A 17,728-nucleotide genomic window follows, 5' to 3' on the forward strand; every position below is an offset into this window, starting at 1 on the left:
GTACCAATGACAACATGTATTGGTGTAGAGTCATTGACAGTTAATACAGGTCAAAGCATTCACTACAACACGAACTTACTCTTAAATTACGCGCAAGTGTATTATTCAAGCAGGTGAATATAAACCAGTGGTGAGTATCCTCACCCCCACCCACCCCACAGAGGTGACCCCCAAGTGAAGTTAGGCCAAAATTAAAATTAAGTTTGTTTCCCCTTACCCGACCGACCCTCTTAAAATCCGCCGACTGAAAAAAATTTTTTGAAAAATTTGCGATAGTATTTTTTTTTTTTTTTCGTTTTGTTCAAAAGTTCGTTTTTTCGTTTCGTTTCGTTGTGCGATCCGTATTTTCATGCAGTCAACAAAATCGATGTCACTAGCGCGCGAAAAACGTTTGTTGCAAGGTGTTTAAATTAGATAGGAAAAGCATCATGACCGGCATGGCCGGCAAAAGAAAATACGAAGAAGATTTCATTATATGTGTAAGCGTAATCGCAAAATGCGGGAAATCAAACAAAAAAATTTGTAACAACAGAATACTAGAATACTCAACGGAGTGTACATGGGATGATGTATATCACGACATTACCAATGATACAGACTTTCGCCCTCATAAAGCAGATGTACTGAACGTCAGTTTATCAGACAAACTGGATGGAACGATGACTTTTCATCCAGACCTTCACGAAGGTCTGCATGTGGTGAAAGAGTTTAATCAGCGACTGAAATATGTTACATTTACGGTGACCCGTGATGAAAGTGTTGGGTTGGATGATGTTTCCTCAACTACTACTAGTACAGAAAATCAACAAGCACCACCTGCACGGACTGCCTTTTCTGTTTTAATGTCTACTTCCGTGGCAACAAAGCTACCACAACTTAAGGACACAAATGCTGAGCGTTTCACTGGTATAAACAATTTTTTTTATATGAAATAATGTTATTTTCAAACATCTGTCTGACAGTTATTAGAAATGAATTCATGCACCCTCTGACAACTGCAATCTTTCTAGAATTTTTACTGCCTTCCTAATATTTAAAGTCTGTTTGTCAAGTACAAATGTTTAAGCTTTGACCGACAATAAACACAGAGCATACACAATATAGCAAAAACTATACATATATAACATACAAAACAAAAGCAGACAATAAAAACATTAAAGACATACATAAACATGATTAAAACATTATTTTGATACCTGCAGTGCATAATGAATATGGCAGTGTTAAAGTCTATTAATTATGAAATCCGTTTGTTGATATTAGATTCAAGGTTTTGAATTTTATCTGCCATGGGGCACGATTGCAAGACAGCCAACAGTAACTGGTGTCACATTGAAGACTGCTGTCTGTTTTTTGTGTGCCATGTACACTTATTCCACATCTCATATCTCATTTAATATTATCTATCAGTAAAGCTGGCCATTCCATCTCAGTGAAAGGTTTTTTTTATTCCATTCTTTCAGCTAAAGATGAGTTGTTTAACGGCATAGTCAAAGATATGATAGAATGTGGAGACAAATTTCCTGGAAGCATGTCCCACCAGAGTATATCTGAACAAGTACTGGTGCTAGTAAATGCTTTGTGGTACATAAGTGGCAACATGTCCACAATAGAAGAGAGAGCGGCCCACCTGACAAGAATCAAGCACATCCCGGAGAGGTGTTTATCTTTGATAATATTAAATTGAAGTAAAAGATTAATCTTTATTCAATGTATATTTATTACAAACATTCCTGCAACACATAATTCTAGAGAAATTTAATATAGTAAGTGTCTTAATGTCCATAGTTTGTTTTTTTTTTGATTTTCAATGATAAAACTGAGCAAGCAATACTATCTCACGTTAAAGGAAAATATGACATAGACTTTTTAATATTTGGTAAGCTGATTAAAATAAAGGTTCAATGTCATAAGATTTAAAAAACTGGTTGAACACTTGACTTTTTTATTTCTTTTGTGTTGCTACCCAACCCTAATATTGCGATGGAAGAGGGTGGTTTTATAGCACCATAAAATCTGGTTCAACCTTCCACGGTTTCATTTAAGCCTGTACAAAGTCAGGACCATTGCGGTTGTCAATTTCTCCATTATGTACATGTAGTAACCTCCATTTTGCTTACTTTACTTTTCCGTGACATTTGTCAGAGATTGATTATCCTTGTTCAGTAATTTTGTTGTAACTTACCTTTTTTACAGGTTTTTAAAGTTTGATGGTGCTAATGATTATAAAAGAAAGAAGCAAAAACGTCCACAGCTTACTGCAAAAGATCTGAAGTTACAAGTCCAGTGTTTATTCAGGCTAATCTCAAGACCTTTTACACAGCATTGGACCATAAGAGGTGACATTGAAACCTTAACTGGATGTTTACAGTCTTATGCAGATTATTTAGAAAAAGCAAATGAAAAACAGATATCACGACAATTACAAATGAATCCAGTTCGTCAGATTGATTCCAATCTCTCCATTGCACATCGTCCTAGACAAGATGAAATCCTACCATGTTACAGTCGATTGGATGGTCAGGTATCTCAGATGGCAATGTTTCAACCTCTCTTCTTTGATGAAGATTTGCATTTAAATGAACCATTTAAAGGGCCAGAACAACGATTTAGATATTTTGAGAAACTTTGTCTGACCATACCAGTACATATGTTAAGGTACGACCCTGGTGGAGGGATTGGGGCGATTTCTTTTATCTGGAGAATTCCTGAAGATGGGATGTCTTCTTCGGAAATGTTTATGAGAGACAACCAAGTTTTGCACAGCTTACGCAGTAAACTGCCTGAATATCACACAAGACAAATGAGACAGGAGTTCTTCAATGCTTACGGAAATATTGCTGGAACCATTATACCTCCACACATTTTGCGGTCTATCTACACAACCTTTACAAATGATGCTTCAGCAGATCAAAATAAGGAAATAGATAACCGAGTACGTCTTTCTGTTTTGGGGATTGATCCTGATCTTGTGGTAGATTTACGTCACTTAAATAAGGGTAGACCTAATGACACTTTCGATGTATTTTTTCAGACCCTTGAAAAGGAGATTCAGGACATGGTTGCTGCAGATGAGAGGAGACACAATACAGAGCATATTTCACGTTTTTTGTCTGTTATGGATATGATAGAGCAGGTGAAAAGTAAAGTACCAGAAGGAACCAATATTCCCAGTGAGTCATCAGTCCTACTAGCATTTGTTCCAAAAAATGCACATCAAAATGTAGCCAAGTTATACAAAGGTAGAGTACCTATTAGATTGAAAGTACAGACCAGGCAACTTCGTGCACAACACCAAGATGATCACTACTGTTCAGCTCTTTTTAAATATTGTAGAGCATATGCAACACAATTTAGAGACATTAGTAATTTTGTGTGTATGGACGACAAGTCTAAGCTGGACTTTGGAGAACCTGATCTCTTCACCTCAACAGGGGTAAGAGGGAAGAAATCCATAGTTCCGATGAATTCAGTACTTTCCTGTCTTGATCATGATGTGCAGAGCAAAGGCTCACTTACTCCTTCTGTCGTACTTGATGTAGATATTCCAGGTGATGCAACAGAAACATTCTACAGGGGACAAGTCTCGGTTACATTCAAAGATAGTATCTTCCAGGCAAGCACCCCCTTCCGTCACATAGTAGAGCTTGAAACTATTCTGAAAGCTAAAAATGAGAACAAACCAGCTTTATTTATGTACACAGATGGTGGTCCTGACCATCGGGTCACATATGGAGCAGTAAAGTTGTCATTGATTGTTTTATTCAGAAGACTCCGGTTAGAATTCTTAGTTGCCTGCAGAACTGCACCAGGTCACTCTTGGACTAATCCGGCTGAGCGGATTATGTCACTTCTCAACATTGCCTTCCAAAACACTGTACTTGCACGAGAGCTTGCCTCATCTGATGTAGAAACAATTCTGAAAACATGCGGAAGTATGAATGAAATCAGAACAAAAGCTGGAAAAATCAATCAAATTAAAACAGAATGGCTACAGTCAGTTCAACCTATGATCAAAACCCTGTCCTCAAGAACAGAGAGAGTCCAACTTAAGGAAAAGTCTTTCAAAGTATTTAAAGCAGCAGAGGATGCTGATGTTGAAATGGCTGAAGCTGAAGTGACCCTTATAGACCCTGCCATCAAAGTTGGAAAGTATCAGCAGCAGCAACTTAGCCATGCAACACAGCTGAAAAAATTTATTGGTAAGTACAGAGATCTACAGAACATTTTTATTGCTTGCGACACTCAGAAAGTGCCAGGGTTGAAGTTGCAATATCTTGTCAGTCTGTCCGTAATTTCAAGGGTGAGTGTCAGAGCATTTTATAATTCCAAACTGAAAGTGGACATGCAGCTCTCCCGATTTGTTAGACTTCTACATTATAAAAACTCAACATTGACAGATAAATCATGATTTATTTACAGATATACACAAATTTTAAAAATAGAATAACATTGCATACAAATTGTCTTTGTAAGTCGACAGGAATTATTTTGAAATATTAATTTAATGGCCCAGGGCACTACTCTTAAACATTATGCCAGGAACCCGTTCATTGTGCATTTTCTCATTTTTTCTTCATATGAAACATAACTCAAACATAATTTAGTCCTTAGTTTAAACTTATTGGCTCATTTTCAAAAGTGATGTGTTAAATGTCCCTGCATGTCAGCCCTTTCTATTAAATAAAAGATTTTCATGTCTCTTGGTATTTTATTACAGCTGATCACTGCCGTGAACGCCATTACTCCTTTCAGATCAGAAGATGTCATGATGAGGGTTGCTGTCCTACTCCAGAGAGGGAATGGGCGTGGTTACCAGACCCCATATTAGACATAACTGGACAGCATTACAAGCCATTTGATGAACTGCTTGGTAAAGAAACTACAGATAAGGACAGGCCGTCTAGTTTAAAGCAAACTGTAGCTGCTGTGGCACAAGAACAACAGGTAAGGATGTTCATAAATCTTATTAAAATATAGAAGTTTTATAAAGTATTGATTTAACAGTTATAAATTGTGCAATAATAACAACACATGTATATAAAAAAGTTATTTAAGAAACTGCAACTTTAATAGAACCCCTTGTAACATAATAAGTTACAAAATAGAGGGCATGTCACTACACAACACTTAAAACACAAGTGATGATATTTATGTTTCTTTTTACAGGGTTGTAAAAACAGTATTCTTGTGGGACAGAATGTTAGACAAACTGTTAACTGCTGTGAGTGTCTAAAACCACGATGCATATACGCTAAGACGAAACTAACAGCAAGAGACCAGAGAGCTTTGACACATACTTTGGAGAAATACGACTATACTTGTGGTTCTGTTATCACACCTGATGGTAAGTTCTAATGATTTAATATTTTATACTTTTATCCAAGTCCTTAATACTTTATTCAAAAATATACCTATACACTCTTCACATACTGAATGCGGTTTGACTCTTACCTTGATTTAGAATCATGTCTGACACTGTCAGAGAGCCCAGATAGTTTTTAATGTTCTTTCATGTCAGATATTGCTTTTTTTAACTGTGATTTTCTCTTAGTACTAGCCATTGCACTAAACTTTTAATGTGAATATTATTTTACAAGTATTCCTGTTTCCTGGTCCATGCTCCCAATTTTTAGTGAAGTCCAAGTTGCTCATTTATCTTTTTATACTAGTTTCTCTGTGTTTATAAAGATAATTATTTACAGATTTAGTTTCAGGTTCTATATGCTATTTGTTGTGTATCATGTCTAGTCACCTTCGGACATTAAAGTTCAATTTTGGATAATTGGTGTTCTATTTAATATATTTTAGGAGACATCCTACAGGGAAAAGTGTTTGTAAGACTACAATTGTCTTGTGCTGTACACATTGAATTCCCATACTATGCCAGCAACATTGGCAGACCAGATATTTGTGCTCATTGTGGAGCCATAGGAGCAGAAAAATCCCAGGAAATGACTGGAAGATTCCGTACTGTTCTACCAGTGTGCCAGCAATGTTTAGCATCTGGAAAGGACATTCCAAAACGAAACCCAGTTAAAAACTAACCAGCAGCTCTTAGTGACATTTAAAATGATGTTTTGCATTGTTTGTTTCTTTTTTGTTAGTTAGATTTCTACATGTATTTAGTGTTCTGACATTACTTTATTGACATGTTTCTGCATATTTGAGACACTATTCAATGTCTAACTTTATATTTGTGCATTTTGACAGGTCTTGCAAATATGTTAAGTCTCATTATATATTGAACCCAATGATACTAGTCAGAAAGAATACTCAAGACTTTTAAAATACTTTTATTAATTATTTTAAAACATTTTTATACATTTGACCTAGTCAGAAAAAATACTAAGGGTTATTCCAGCAAATATCTACCTTAACCCAACACTCCTCAAAAACTCGGAAAAAAACACTTCTTGCACCTTTACATGTGTATCTTTATATTTCATTGAAATTACTCTCATTTAATATATGTTTCAAAATTTGAGTAAATCTGTTAAATTGGTACCCTGGCCAATGCCTGCAGGGAGTATTTTTATTGGAATAGCCCTTATCAAAAACTAATCTAGTCTATAAAACATTTTAAACTTGTTCACAAGTTACTGTATTTCAGTTCATGAGTTACTGTATTTCAGTATTATTATTAAAGTTGAATTTATCGTTTTTCTGTTTCCTATGTGTCAGTTTATAGTGTCATGAATTTCATGAGAAAAAAAAATTATTAGCCTACCTACCTACCCAACTTCAAATTGTTGGGTAGGGTAAGGGGAAACAAAGATATTTTTAATTGCGGCCTTACCATGTCAGATCAACGTACTGATGCACTTAACATTCTAATTATTGCTCATATGGTCAATCGTATGATAAGAAAACGTGATATTGATCCAAAGACTTTATTACAGTGAAGAATGTGCCCCGTGTTGTTGCACCAAAAGATATCAAATACAACATGTATGTAGACTGTGAACGGCAGCGATACAATTTCTTACACACAGCAGGTCTGATCCAGTCAAAGAAAAATCGCGATGGATATTCCCAGACAGAATCACCTCTTGTGAGTACCAACACCAACAGATTGTCACCCAACAAATGCTTTGTGCCCTAGGAAATCGATACACTAACGCATTAAAACGTTGATTATATTTCTTTCTCCGCGGAAATAACTTGCGAATCTTCTCGCACAAATGTTCTACTTGGTTTCTTTACTGCTCGTGATTGGACGGCAGAGCGGTATTTGGATGCTAAATGAGAATATGTTGGTGTCTCCGGAATATCAATCCAAGCAAAGATTGTAAATACATCGACCAATAATACCGGGTCAATAACACGCCGTCAAACTCCCTTGGCGCTTACAAATTCCTAACGCAATTGTTTCCGAGTGGGTCTAACGATAGTGGTTGTGACATCATTTTGTATGGACCGGTAACAGCCTTCTGCCTAATAGTTTCTGCAGGTTTTAACACATTTGTGCATGTGGCTCATTGTTTAGTGCTACGATGCTTTTATATCTGATGGAAATCTTGTTATTCAATCGCGATATTGCTCAGAGTGCGATAACTCTGTGTCGAAGATCTCATCAACAATTCGTGCGTGTATCTCGTGTCCGCATAACCGATTGGAAAGTGTACGGTTCTATCTTTCCACAATTGCTTGGTCGCTATGTAAATTAATTTGTCCAACAGGAACGATTAGCCGAGCAAACTTTATTACACGTTTTGATATCAACGGAAGAACTATCTTGGCTAGGGTAGGTAAATTTGTCCCAATGCCTATGTAACCACCCCTGATCGAGCATGATAACGTTTCATCAGCAGCTTCACCTTTCCAATAACCACATGGACTGTACTATGTTACTTAGAAAGTCCGCTTAAACGTATGTTCTTCTTATTCATATTGTTTTGTTTGAGTTTATTATATCAATATATGTTACCTTTCATGATTGAACGTTGTCTTTCACTTTGAGGCCTTCTAATAGAATCTTAATCTTCATATTTCCTTTGAAAATCCAAATATATCTCTGAGTGTTGAATTAAATGCATTCAATTCTTGGTTGAGATCAATACCGGTACGTTGATGTGCACCGATATCACTTCATGATTTGTATGCGAAATAATGTCCGTAACATGCAACATCGACGCGGTTTATAAGTGCTTCTCCAGAATTCAGTTGGTTGTTAGATATTAGAATCAAATCGTATATCCAGTCGTGTACCAGGCCCACAGTAATTGTATCTGGGGATGTACTTTACACCGGGATATTTGCACCATGTTGTTCCATATTGTTTCCTTAATGCTTGCAGCAACATTATCATCGATTTTGTTTAGACTTTAACCTGGACTGATTAGAACCAAAGATTCCCACAACCTGAACGTCTTAGCTCCACACCGAAGATAAACTTCAGTTACCTCATAATTTGTCCATTACGTGCTCGCACACAAGTTGGATTTGCAGTACGAGTTTTGATGCGGCATCGATAACAATAAGAATGCATTATATACACTAACATTATTATACAACTAGCGGCATTCAAAATGGGATCTTGAAATTGAAAAGCTCTCGCGATTTTGCCATCACTGACTTTATTTTGCAGGCAAAGCCTAAACTATCCAAACATGGTGACATGCTTCCAACTGCGTTCATGCGTTGATTATTGTTTCAGCAGGATCATAGATGAACCAAATTCTGTTGGATACGATTTTAACATTGACAATGATTGATCGGTTGTACATAATTGTGGCGTCAGAGGAGATATTACGGTAACACTTCAGTCCTCACTTTTAATTTCTTTTCCAGTAACACCAAAACATAGACGTTATCTTATGTAACACATGACAACTGCCACAATGACAGGAACAAAAAGACATTCTGGTCCGATCATGCGTAGGCCAGAACAATTAGAGTAAATTTACAAAGAGTTAGACGTTATGACCGAGAATGCCGATGAGGCACTTGCAAATCTTCCACAGCAAGAAAAAACTGACTAAAACTTATAGTTTGAAACACAAGTTCAAAACGTTAATGAACCAGCACGGCAGGCAATCTTTGACTATCCCTTAAGGTTTTTTTCTCAATATACATCACCCTAAACAATGAAAATATTGTTGTAGAGTGAAATATTTACTGATGCGAGATCGGTTCCGCAATAGGGATTGGGGGAAGATGGATATGCAAGGAATGGACTATATTAAAACGACTATATCGTACTAACTCTAAGAAGAATGATTTCCATAAAATTGTTGGGCTCCTTATAAACACGGGTGAAGGAAATATCTGATCATACTGGGATAATTTTAAGCACACATACAACAAAGTCATGTAAAATATCTATGGCAATTGTTTTACTGGAATGGATAAACAAGATGGGTATCATAATAAATTGATACAGACAAACAAAATGACACATTGGTGACATTGAAATTATCAACGTCAGACACAAAAAAACAGGTGGAAAAGAGAGCGCGTTAGAGGCAGTCGGAACAGCATCAGGAATGGTTCAAGGAAAGGAGGCGGCATAGTGTCTCATAAACGAATAAAAAGGAAATGGTCTTCGACTACCCGGAACAACTCGCAAAATACCCATAAGCAGAGGTCTAACGCTACTCGGTAGGACTCGCAATAGGCCACGCGTCCATTAACCAGCCTTCGCCTACTCGTGATGTAAAGTCAATCAAGCATTTCGGAACAGTTTTAATGCAAAACGAGTTTGCGGCGATGATTCAACGCGCTTTGAAAACCGACATTGTTAACATAGATACATCAACATGATCTCGGAATCACTGAGTTGTATATGAGGTGACACCGAATTACCTATTATATTTTGACTCGTGCGGGATTGAATTGCCACTTAAAGTTGTCGATTATTAAACGCGAGGCGTCTACCGTAGGTTATTTTGCTTCAGCGTTTACCAATGCTAGTATGCACTGAGATATAACATTATTAAGGGTCAAATAAAATTGACAGTTCAGACCATTCTAACTTTTCATCACAAACTGGAAGCTAGCTTTCAATAATTGCATTAATGCGTGAAAACACGATCACGGAGTACACAGACAGGAATAAAAACACTCAGGGATTTTTTTCACAATCAAGAAATAGAGTTCACCGACAAATCCTGTCCATGTTTATTTCCTGTTGATTATGTTGCACAAACAAGGACTTAGACAAGAAGAGAAAAACCTCCACTATCATTCGACAAGGACAAGAAGAAATAGCATGTGGACGAAGACGAGAAAAATCGTTCCAGAAAACATTTGATGCTGTGATTTATGTGTTTCTCTATAAACATGTCGCTAGTCAACCACCCATCATTCATAATGCACAACCATAGGTGACTTAATGTTCCTCAGATGTGCGTGTATATGTTGTACCTGATCAATGCCAACCCACACAGCAACTATCCTACATGATCACGTTATTAATAGAAGAACTGTCACGGATATGCCATACTACTCGACGTGAGAAAACAAATGGAGCAGAACAACAACTGCGATATAAAATTAATAAAAGAACCTCATTGCTCATGAAATCCAGATGTATATGTCACGTTGCGGTGTGGAGGGAATTGCAACTTCGGCAGCTAGTATAGGCACACAAATCAGAATTGTTGCTGGATATATATATATATATATATATATATATATATATATATATATATATATATATATATATATATATATATATTCTCATGTCTCGCATAGAGCTGGTAAAAAAAACTCTGTGTTTACATAACAGATACACAAAGTGCTTATTGGGAACTTATCGAAGCGACACAAAGTACTCTCTGCACGACACAATGTGTGTCAAAGCTGAGATCGAAATTGTGATAATGGGGATGGAAACTTCGAACATCTCGGCGCGTAGATGTGTAACCGAGATAACCATGGTAATTGAGTTACAAAGAAAATACATTAATCAGTCTTCCAACACGTTTGCCGGTGGATTAGCCTGATTGCGGCATCTATAATAGTAAATTAACTTGAGGCTTGACACGGGTGGAGTTCATCATGAGTTAATGTTTGCTTGCTTAAATAATAATCTCACATATAACTTAAGGGTAAAGACATGGATATAGAAGACTTTGGTGTATGCTAGCTAACGAAATTTTAAAAAAAAAACCATAATGATACTACTCTTCGTGTTTATGCTAAATCCCTGATGAGGTCACTTTAGGATGACCAGTGTGTCGTAGGAATAAAATCACTTGAATAAATCCCATTACCTCAGAATGATATAGCCAATATTGTGTTAAAAGTACTGGTGGCAACTGACCAACCATTTAAAATCATAAAGCCTACCTTTTAATGTGATCACTATTTTATTAATATGTAAAACGTGCTAATAATGAACTAGGAAATAAATTTTACAGGTCAATCAGAGTTTATCTTGTACACCAGTCAAATGCAGATACATTTGCTACAATGGACCAACTAAACTGATAAAATGGCAGTTGTTTTCATCAAGCACTATAAAGCACTTGATTGGAATTGTATCTGAGGTTGTGCTACATAAAGATAAGGTTGAATCATTTAAGATAACTTGCATTTGAAATTAGGAGAAGGTTGAACAATATAACTATGTTTCAGTCATTTTAATGAAAGCAAACCACATACAAGTATTCCTGTCAATGTACTGAACCGTTTATACATTTCTATTTATAGAGACAATACCCTAACCTTTGGGTACGTCAGCATGGAGTATCACATCCTTTGGTTCCACAAACTGCTTCAAGAGTGTACAGATACAAGTTTGAACATGTCAAGTGCTAAGATGCGAAACAAACTTCGTAGCTGTGTTGGAACAGTCCTGGCACTTGACGGCGTTGGAAAATGCTACTACGTATACAAAGCCAAGAGTTATGGTTTACTAAATGGACTGAATATATGGCTGGATCAAGTTCGCTCTGGTTCCTTTACAAAGTATAAAATTAAAAACTGGCCAGCTATGAAAGAAACCAAACAGGCTTGATGCGTTGTACTGAAGCACTTCGGTGAGGTATCAACATTATGTTAATACATTTCTGGTTTGGTACCTACAGTTCCAACATTTCATTGTATGATGTTTTTTTCGTTATATGGGTAAGCTCAACAATGATTGTATATTTGAAAAGCCCACTATTTGGTTAGCTAGACATAGCTAGATATGTTAGACAGATTTACGATGTAGACAATGGTGACTACAACATGTGATTAAAGTTTGGTTATAGCGTTTCATTTGTATCTATGCTTAAATTCTTTGATACATATGTGACACGAATCTTTAAGAAGATAAGACAGTTAATTCTTCGACATGTTCACTCACTTCTTTCACCATGTATTCAAGGTCAAGGTCATAGAAACTTTGTGTTAAGGTTTGAGTTAAAGTTGTTTTTCTTCTGCGTAGATGATTTTAAAAAATCTACGATAATTCATTCAGTTACAAGCTTTATTGCTCTTTTAAGCCGAGTTAAGATGATAAAGAAAAAATAATGCATTAATATTGTTTCATTTCCATGTATAACCTTAACGCCATGATGGAGTTTCTTCACACTTGGAAAGAATCGTTATTAAACCAAGATGATTCATTATGTGACATGCTTGCTATCTCCATTACCTTGGGGTTAAAATCATAAAATTCACAGTGATGCTTTGCTTTTCCGCTCGACATGCAGGTCCATGAATTGTTGTGATTGTCCCTAGAAGCTCTCAAACATAACTTTGCTAATTGTAAGCAGATGTATTTGTCACAAGTTTCTTAAATATTCTTACCTAAAATGTATTTGTATTTCTTTTTTGTTTTTGTTTTTTCGAATTTTATATTTATACTATATAGACTATTTCGAATGCATTTCATTTGTCAACTTCTGTGTACTTTCATTGAATCAAGATTTATATGGGTAGCTATTCAAGACATACAATTTATCAGATATGGTGGTTGATGGATGTTTGTCAGATATATTGCGAATCAATTTCCGCTGTCTGTAGAGATAATGTTAATTAGCTATCCAATTCCATGCATCACAAGACGTTGTATCACAATTTAGTTTAAAGGAAAATCTTCATAGCAAGAACGTTATTATTATTATTATTATTATTATTATTATTATTATTATTGTTGTTGTTGTTGTTGTTGTTGTAATTAAGTCATAGCAAGCATTGTAATTGAAATAAAAATAAATATTTAAATGTCTCTCTACTTTCAGAAAGAGCAGCACATAGAAAAGTAAGAATCAAATAAAAAGTGGAGAAAAAAATGATAAATAAGCAAACCATTTATTCATAAAAGGATGTAAAAATAGGAGACTTTTTCTTGAACAAAACAAATTCATGTATTATTCATGATTCTGTAAACATAGAAATTTAAATAAATAACATAATATTTATATAGTTCAAGTTGTCATTAAAGTAGTTTTGTCTGAGAATGTTTTATGGTGCCAAAAGAGTTGAATCGGAAATGAGAATACTGGAAGAATGACACAAGTTATCATTTCTTTACGAATTGAAGAAGTTTTCTTGTTTAAACACTTTTTAGATTTATTTAAAATACCTCATTTCGCAATTAACATGGCTTGTATTTACATTGTCATAAGGCCATTCACATGGCTTGTACTTACATTGTCATAAGGCCATTCACATGGCTTGTATTTACATTGTCAAACGGACGTTCAATAACTTGTACTTAGATTGTCACATGGAAATTCACGGGACTTGTACTTCTATTGTCATAAGGCAATTCACATGACTTGAACTTACACTAGCATTTAGCAATTAACATGACTTGTACTTACATTGTCATACAGCCAATCACATGACGTGTACTTTCATTATCGTATGGCAACAAAATTGCATTGTAACTATATCGTCATATGGCAGTTCACATTACTTGAACTTACACTATCATTTAGCAAATATCATGACTTGTACTTACATTGTCATATAACCAATCGCATGACTTGTATTTACAGGATTATATTGAAACACAAGTGAAATCTAATTGTATTGTCACATGGCAATTCACATAAATGGGATGTACGAATTTTAACTGTCGTTATCTAGATATGAAAGATGAGATGAAAACAGATATGAATTAATGTTACGTCAATCCTTTTTAGTCTCCAACCACAAGATAAAGGAAGTTTGGCATTTAAAGGCATATCTGTTATATTCTGTGATTCCTTTGCCACGATCTCTCAGCATATTTACTTTTACTTTCTCTTTGAGAAATATTTCATTCACCTTTATCAGTTATTTTTGTAGCGGAAAGTTGTCAAGTGTTCAGTAGAAAATTTTGGATGCTGAATAACATTTCACCAAATTATGTTGCTGTCGTGTTATTATTTATAAGTTTTCTGCTGTTACCCGGTTTTTATGACCAGATTTATCCATTTTGATATCTGGTTATACATGTATAATGTATTTAAACATTTCTGTGAGTATTGAGTGCTTTTTGTGCCAGATACAAAAGATGGGTGATCCTTTGGATTTGTTGTCTGTGCACTTCATCCTTTTGTCTGTCTATCCATAAGACATGTCACATGTTTGCCAAAAAAACCATATTTATTTTAAATGTACAACAAAGTATAAGCTTTACGATATCTTGATCGAGAGCAATTAGTTAAGTTCTTGTTGTTTTCGGGGCAGTATTTGAGACATTTGTCCGCTGGGCAAATGAGATTTTGTACCAAATTGTCCATTTCTGGTCCGTCTATCCATCCGTATGTCACACACTAGCGAAAACAACTATTCCATATGTTTTGTTATGAAGTACCACGAAAGTCTTAAATAATATAGTCATCACCTGAAAATGTACAAATAGACAATTCCATTTATTTAGGCTAACTTTCTTGGCGGTTTTGCCTATTTGATCTGAATGCAGAAACTAGTTATTGGCAGAATATTATGCAGTCAAAAGGTCTAAGGTCAAGTACACATTGACTGATGATACAATTTGGTTTCCTCAGGTTACCATTAATTCCAGATCCATGAAGTCATGGTTTGTCAGTTGCTTTAGCGTCCGACTCGTTATCCAAGAGTCGATCATTCAATACATGAACAGGCCAGGCCAATTTGTTTTTCTCAGGGACAATTTTCTCTTCATGATGTCACCAATAAACTGTTGTCGGTTCCATTAGAAACCAACCATATAATCAACATCATGAACCTGGAACAAACTGGAGTACTTGCACGTTGGTTAAAGTTAAAGACTGATCTGGGAGTCAAAATTTCAGTGATGATCAAGGCCACTGTGTCCGAAAGAAGAATAATAACGTTAGATCTATATCACACATCTCTAACAAAATGTGGGCATAGCCGCCATATGAGCTAAAAGGTCAAAAAACACGGTTAATAGCTAAAAGAAGATAGAATTTCTCCTCACTAAGTTATGTTCTCAACCATATAGCTTCACATTGTGGATGATTTGCAATTTTGGTAAGAATGAACTCTGTTGATATTAAATACCAAAAGGTCAACTGTCAACGTCATTATCGGTCAAAGAAAACTGGGTTTTCCAGAACGACTTGTGTTCTAGAGTAACCTCTGTGACCAAATTTATGGATAATTTAAATTTGTGATATTAAAGAAATATTTATTATCTGTGACCTAGAGGTCAGAGGTCATGGTCATGGCAAGTCAGATAAGCGAATGATCTCTGCACATCGCATTCAGTTCAATACAATACAATACAAGATGAACTGATCAATATGCTCAAGAGTGAATCATGCCCAACTAAAGCCAATTTGTGCATGTCTACAAAACGTTCTGCACTGACGAAGTTTGTTATAATTAGTGCCATATTTGCCCTGCAACTAATTGAAATGTGAGATTGATTCTAGTGAATTAGTGCTGTAAACGTTATTGTCTAGTTTCAGCAGGATGAAGTATATTACTTTCATTTTATAACTAACTGCTCCCATGGATTTCAGTGACTAGATGTGAAACGAATTATGCATTATAGTCATCATCAGAATAAATGAGAAGCATTGACTAGTACGAAGCGTTTTGCATTTTTTATAATTCTAACTCATCGCCGTCTTGGGGTGGGATGGGTGAGAATACTTGATAGCGGGGGCATATTTAGAAAGAAAATTGTCTTTACTTAGCCTTCAAATAACTAAATGCAGACGCAGTAGAATATCAGCAATGAAATTAAATTAAGTTTTGTTTCCAGCAAAGGTTATATCCCCTTTCTTTAACTTAAATATGCCTTTATTAAGACAATATTGCAATAATGTCCGCTTTCCATAGTCCACTAGTGATAATTGCTTTTGGTTTGATGTGAGTAAATCATCTCACCTATTTTTATGCACACTAATCGCTATCATTACATATTACAGTAAGCAATAAAATGCATTAAACAATTAAACATTTAAACATTTTTTTCCATACACAAGTTATAGATACATGCATATAAAATATATATTCAGTTATAACTTTTGTCATCTATATCAAAGGTAATGACAACGGACTTTCAATTTTAATTAGTTACATCTTGAAACAACCACCATATCAGAAAATCATTTAGATAATAAAGTGGTTTTACTGGTGAAAACAAACATAATAAGATAAACATTTTAGACATTATTGAATTAATTCAAGCATGAAAACGCTGATATGTGATAACATCATTCGGTGCACAGATATTATCTTGTAGAAAATGCGTAGTCAGTTGCAAATAACCTAACAGTAGACCATATTTCCTGTCCCATATTATTCTAATTGATTACGTTCTATGCTGTTCATTCATTCCTTGTTTGATTTCAATAAACATTGTAGCGACTAGAAATTATAAAAATGTGAAGCTTTAGTCTGAGATTGATGTTGAAGCATTATAAAATCATAAACGAGGTTTTAAAAGTAACATGATATGTGATTAGCTGAAGAAATGTCAAGCTCAAAACACGTGCTATTTATAGGCATCATCTGAGAGCATATTATGGGATGGCAATTCTGTGTCTTAGCCTTTTGTAGTCAGATGTGCATTGCACACGAAGAATTAAATTTTACATTTGCATTAATAATTATGTCATTACCTGTAATAATTATGCCATCAACCCATAAAGTAAAATGTTGCAGATCTATGACTAATATTGCAACTTTGAATTAAGCATTTATTCTTAACAAGAGAATGAACTCTAATACGGATGAAGAATTATAAATACCAACATACAACTCATATTTTTCAGTCTGATTGTAGCATACAATCTACGAATGGTATACCTACAAATAATAATACTCTTAATATATAACACACACTCATAAAAATTAGTGTAGTAAAATGTTATAAACAGAAAAGACTAGTCTCGCAGGCTTAAATTCCTGCCCTCAATAATAGACTAAGTTTCATCACACAATACAATTTTAATATACATAACATTACCATAAGTATGTTACAAAAATGATACTATGAGTGCAAAGTTAATAGTAAAACAAAACATAATTAATTCGAGGAATAAGAACTTTTGCATTGCAAACACACTTTTACGCAAATAGTACTAGTTATCAGTTCAGACTAGAGACACACATAACAATTTACTAAAACATGGGACTTCTGGACATTGGAACATCATAGACAATTGAATCGATGCAAATGAAGATCCTTCATGAAAGGTTCAGGCCGAGAAGGTTAATCTCCTTACATTTAATTGTAAGTATTGACGGAAATATTGAGGCTTTGGCATGCTACATCATGGAAAACGAACACATGGTTACACAGACAAAATGAACTATCAATACAAGGAAGCGTATAACTATT

The 17,728-nt window shown here is 35.1% G+C and overlaps 2 protein-coding genes across 4 annotated transcripts in view; both read left to right on the forward strand.

Moving 5' to 3' along the window:
• Positions 1–15,966, forward strand: part of LOC149782294 (dnaJ homolog subfamily C member 16-like) — a 106,987-nt gene extending 91,021 nt beyond the window's left edge. For both annotated transcript variants that reach the window (XM_089933683.1, XM_089933682.1), the window contains one exon: positions 11,659–15,966. In XM_089933683.1, coding sequence (XP_089789809.1) covers positions 11,659–11,965 — 307 coding nt within the window. In that variant the 3' untranslated portion in view covers positions 11,966–15,966. The remainder of the gene's footprint in view (positions 1–11,658) is intronic.
• Positions 138–6,663, forward strand: LOC149782295 (uncharacterized). 2 transcript variants are annotated; one of them, XM_089933680.1, is made up of 6 exons: positions 162–906; positions 1,464–1,659; positions 2,197–4,202; positions 4,721–4,947; positions 5,170–5,347; positions 5,812–6,663. In XM_089933680.1, exons 1-6 carry the CDS (start codon positions 429–431, stop codon positions 6,045–6,047), a joined length of 3,321 nt encoding a protein of 1,106 aa, XP_089789806.1. In that variant the 5' UTR covers positions 162–428; the 3' UTR covers positions 6,048–6,663. The 2 variants fall into 2 exon arrangements, with proteins under 2 accessions (XP_089789807.1, XP_089789806.1); XM_089933681.1 differs by lacking the exons at positions 5,170–5,347; positions 5,812–6,663 and having other exon boundaries at positions 138–906; positions 4,756–4,918.
• Positions 15,967–17,728: the final 1,762 nt, after the last annotated feature.

The sequence above is a fragment of the Sinohyriopsis cumingii genome, chromosome 15 (genome assembly GCF_028554795.1).
Source record: "Sinohyriopsis cumingii isolate HCF-2022 chromosome 15, ASM2855479v2, whole genome shotgun sequence".
NCBI lineage: Eukaryota > Metazoa > Mollusca > Bivalvia > Unionida > Unionidae > Sinohyriopsis > Sinohyriopsis cumingii.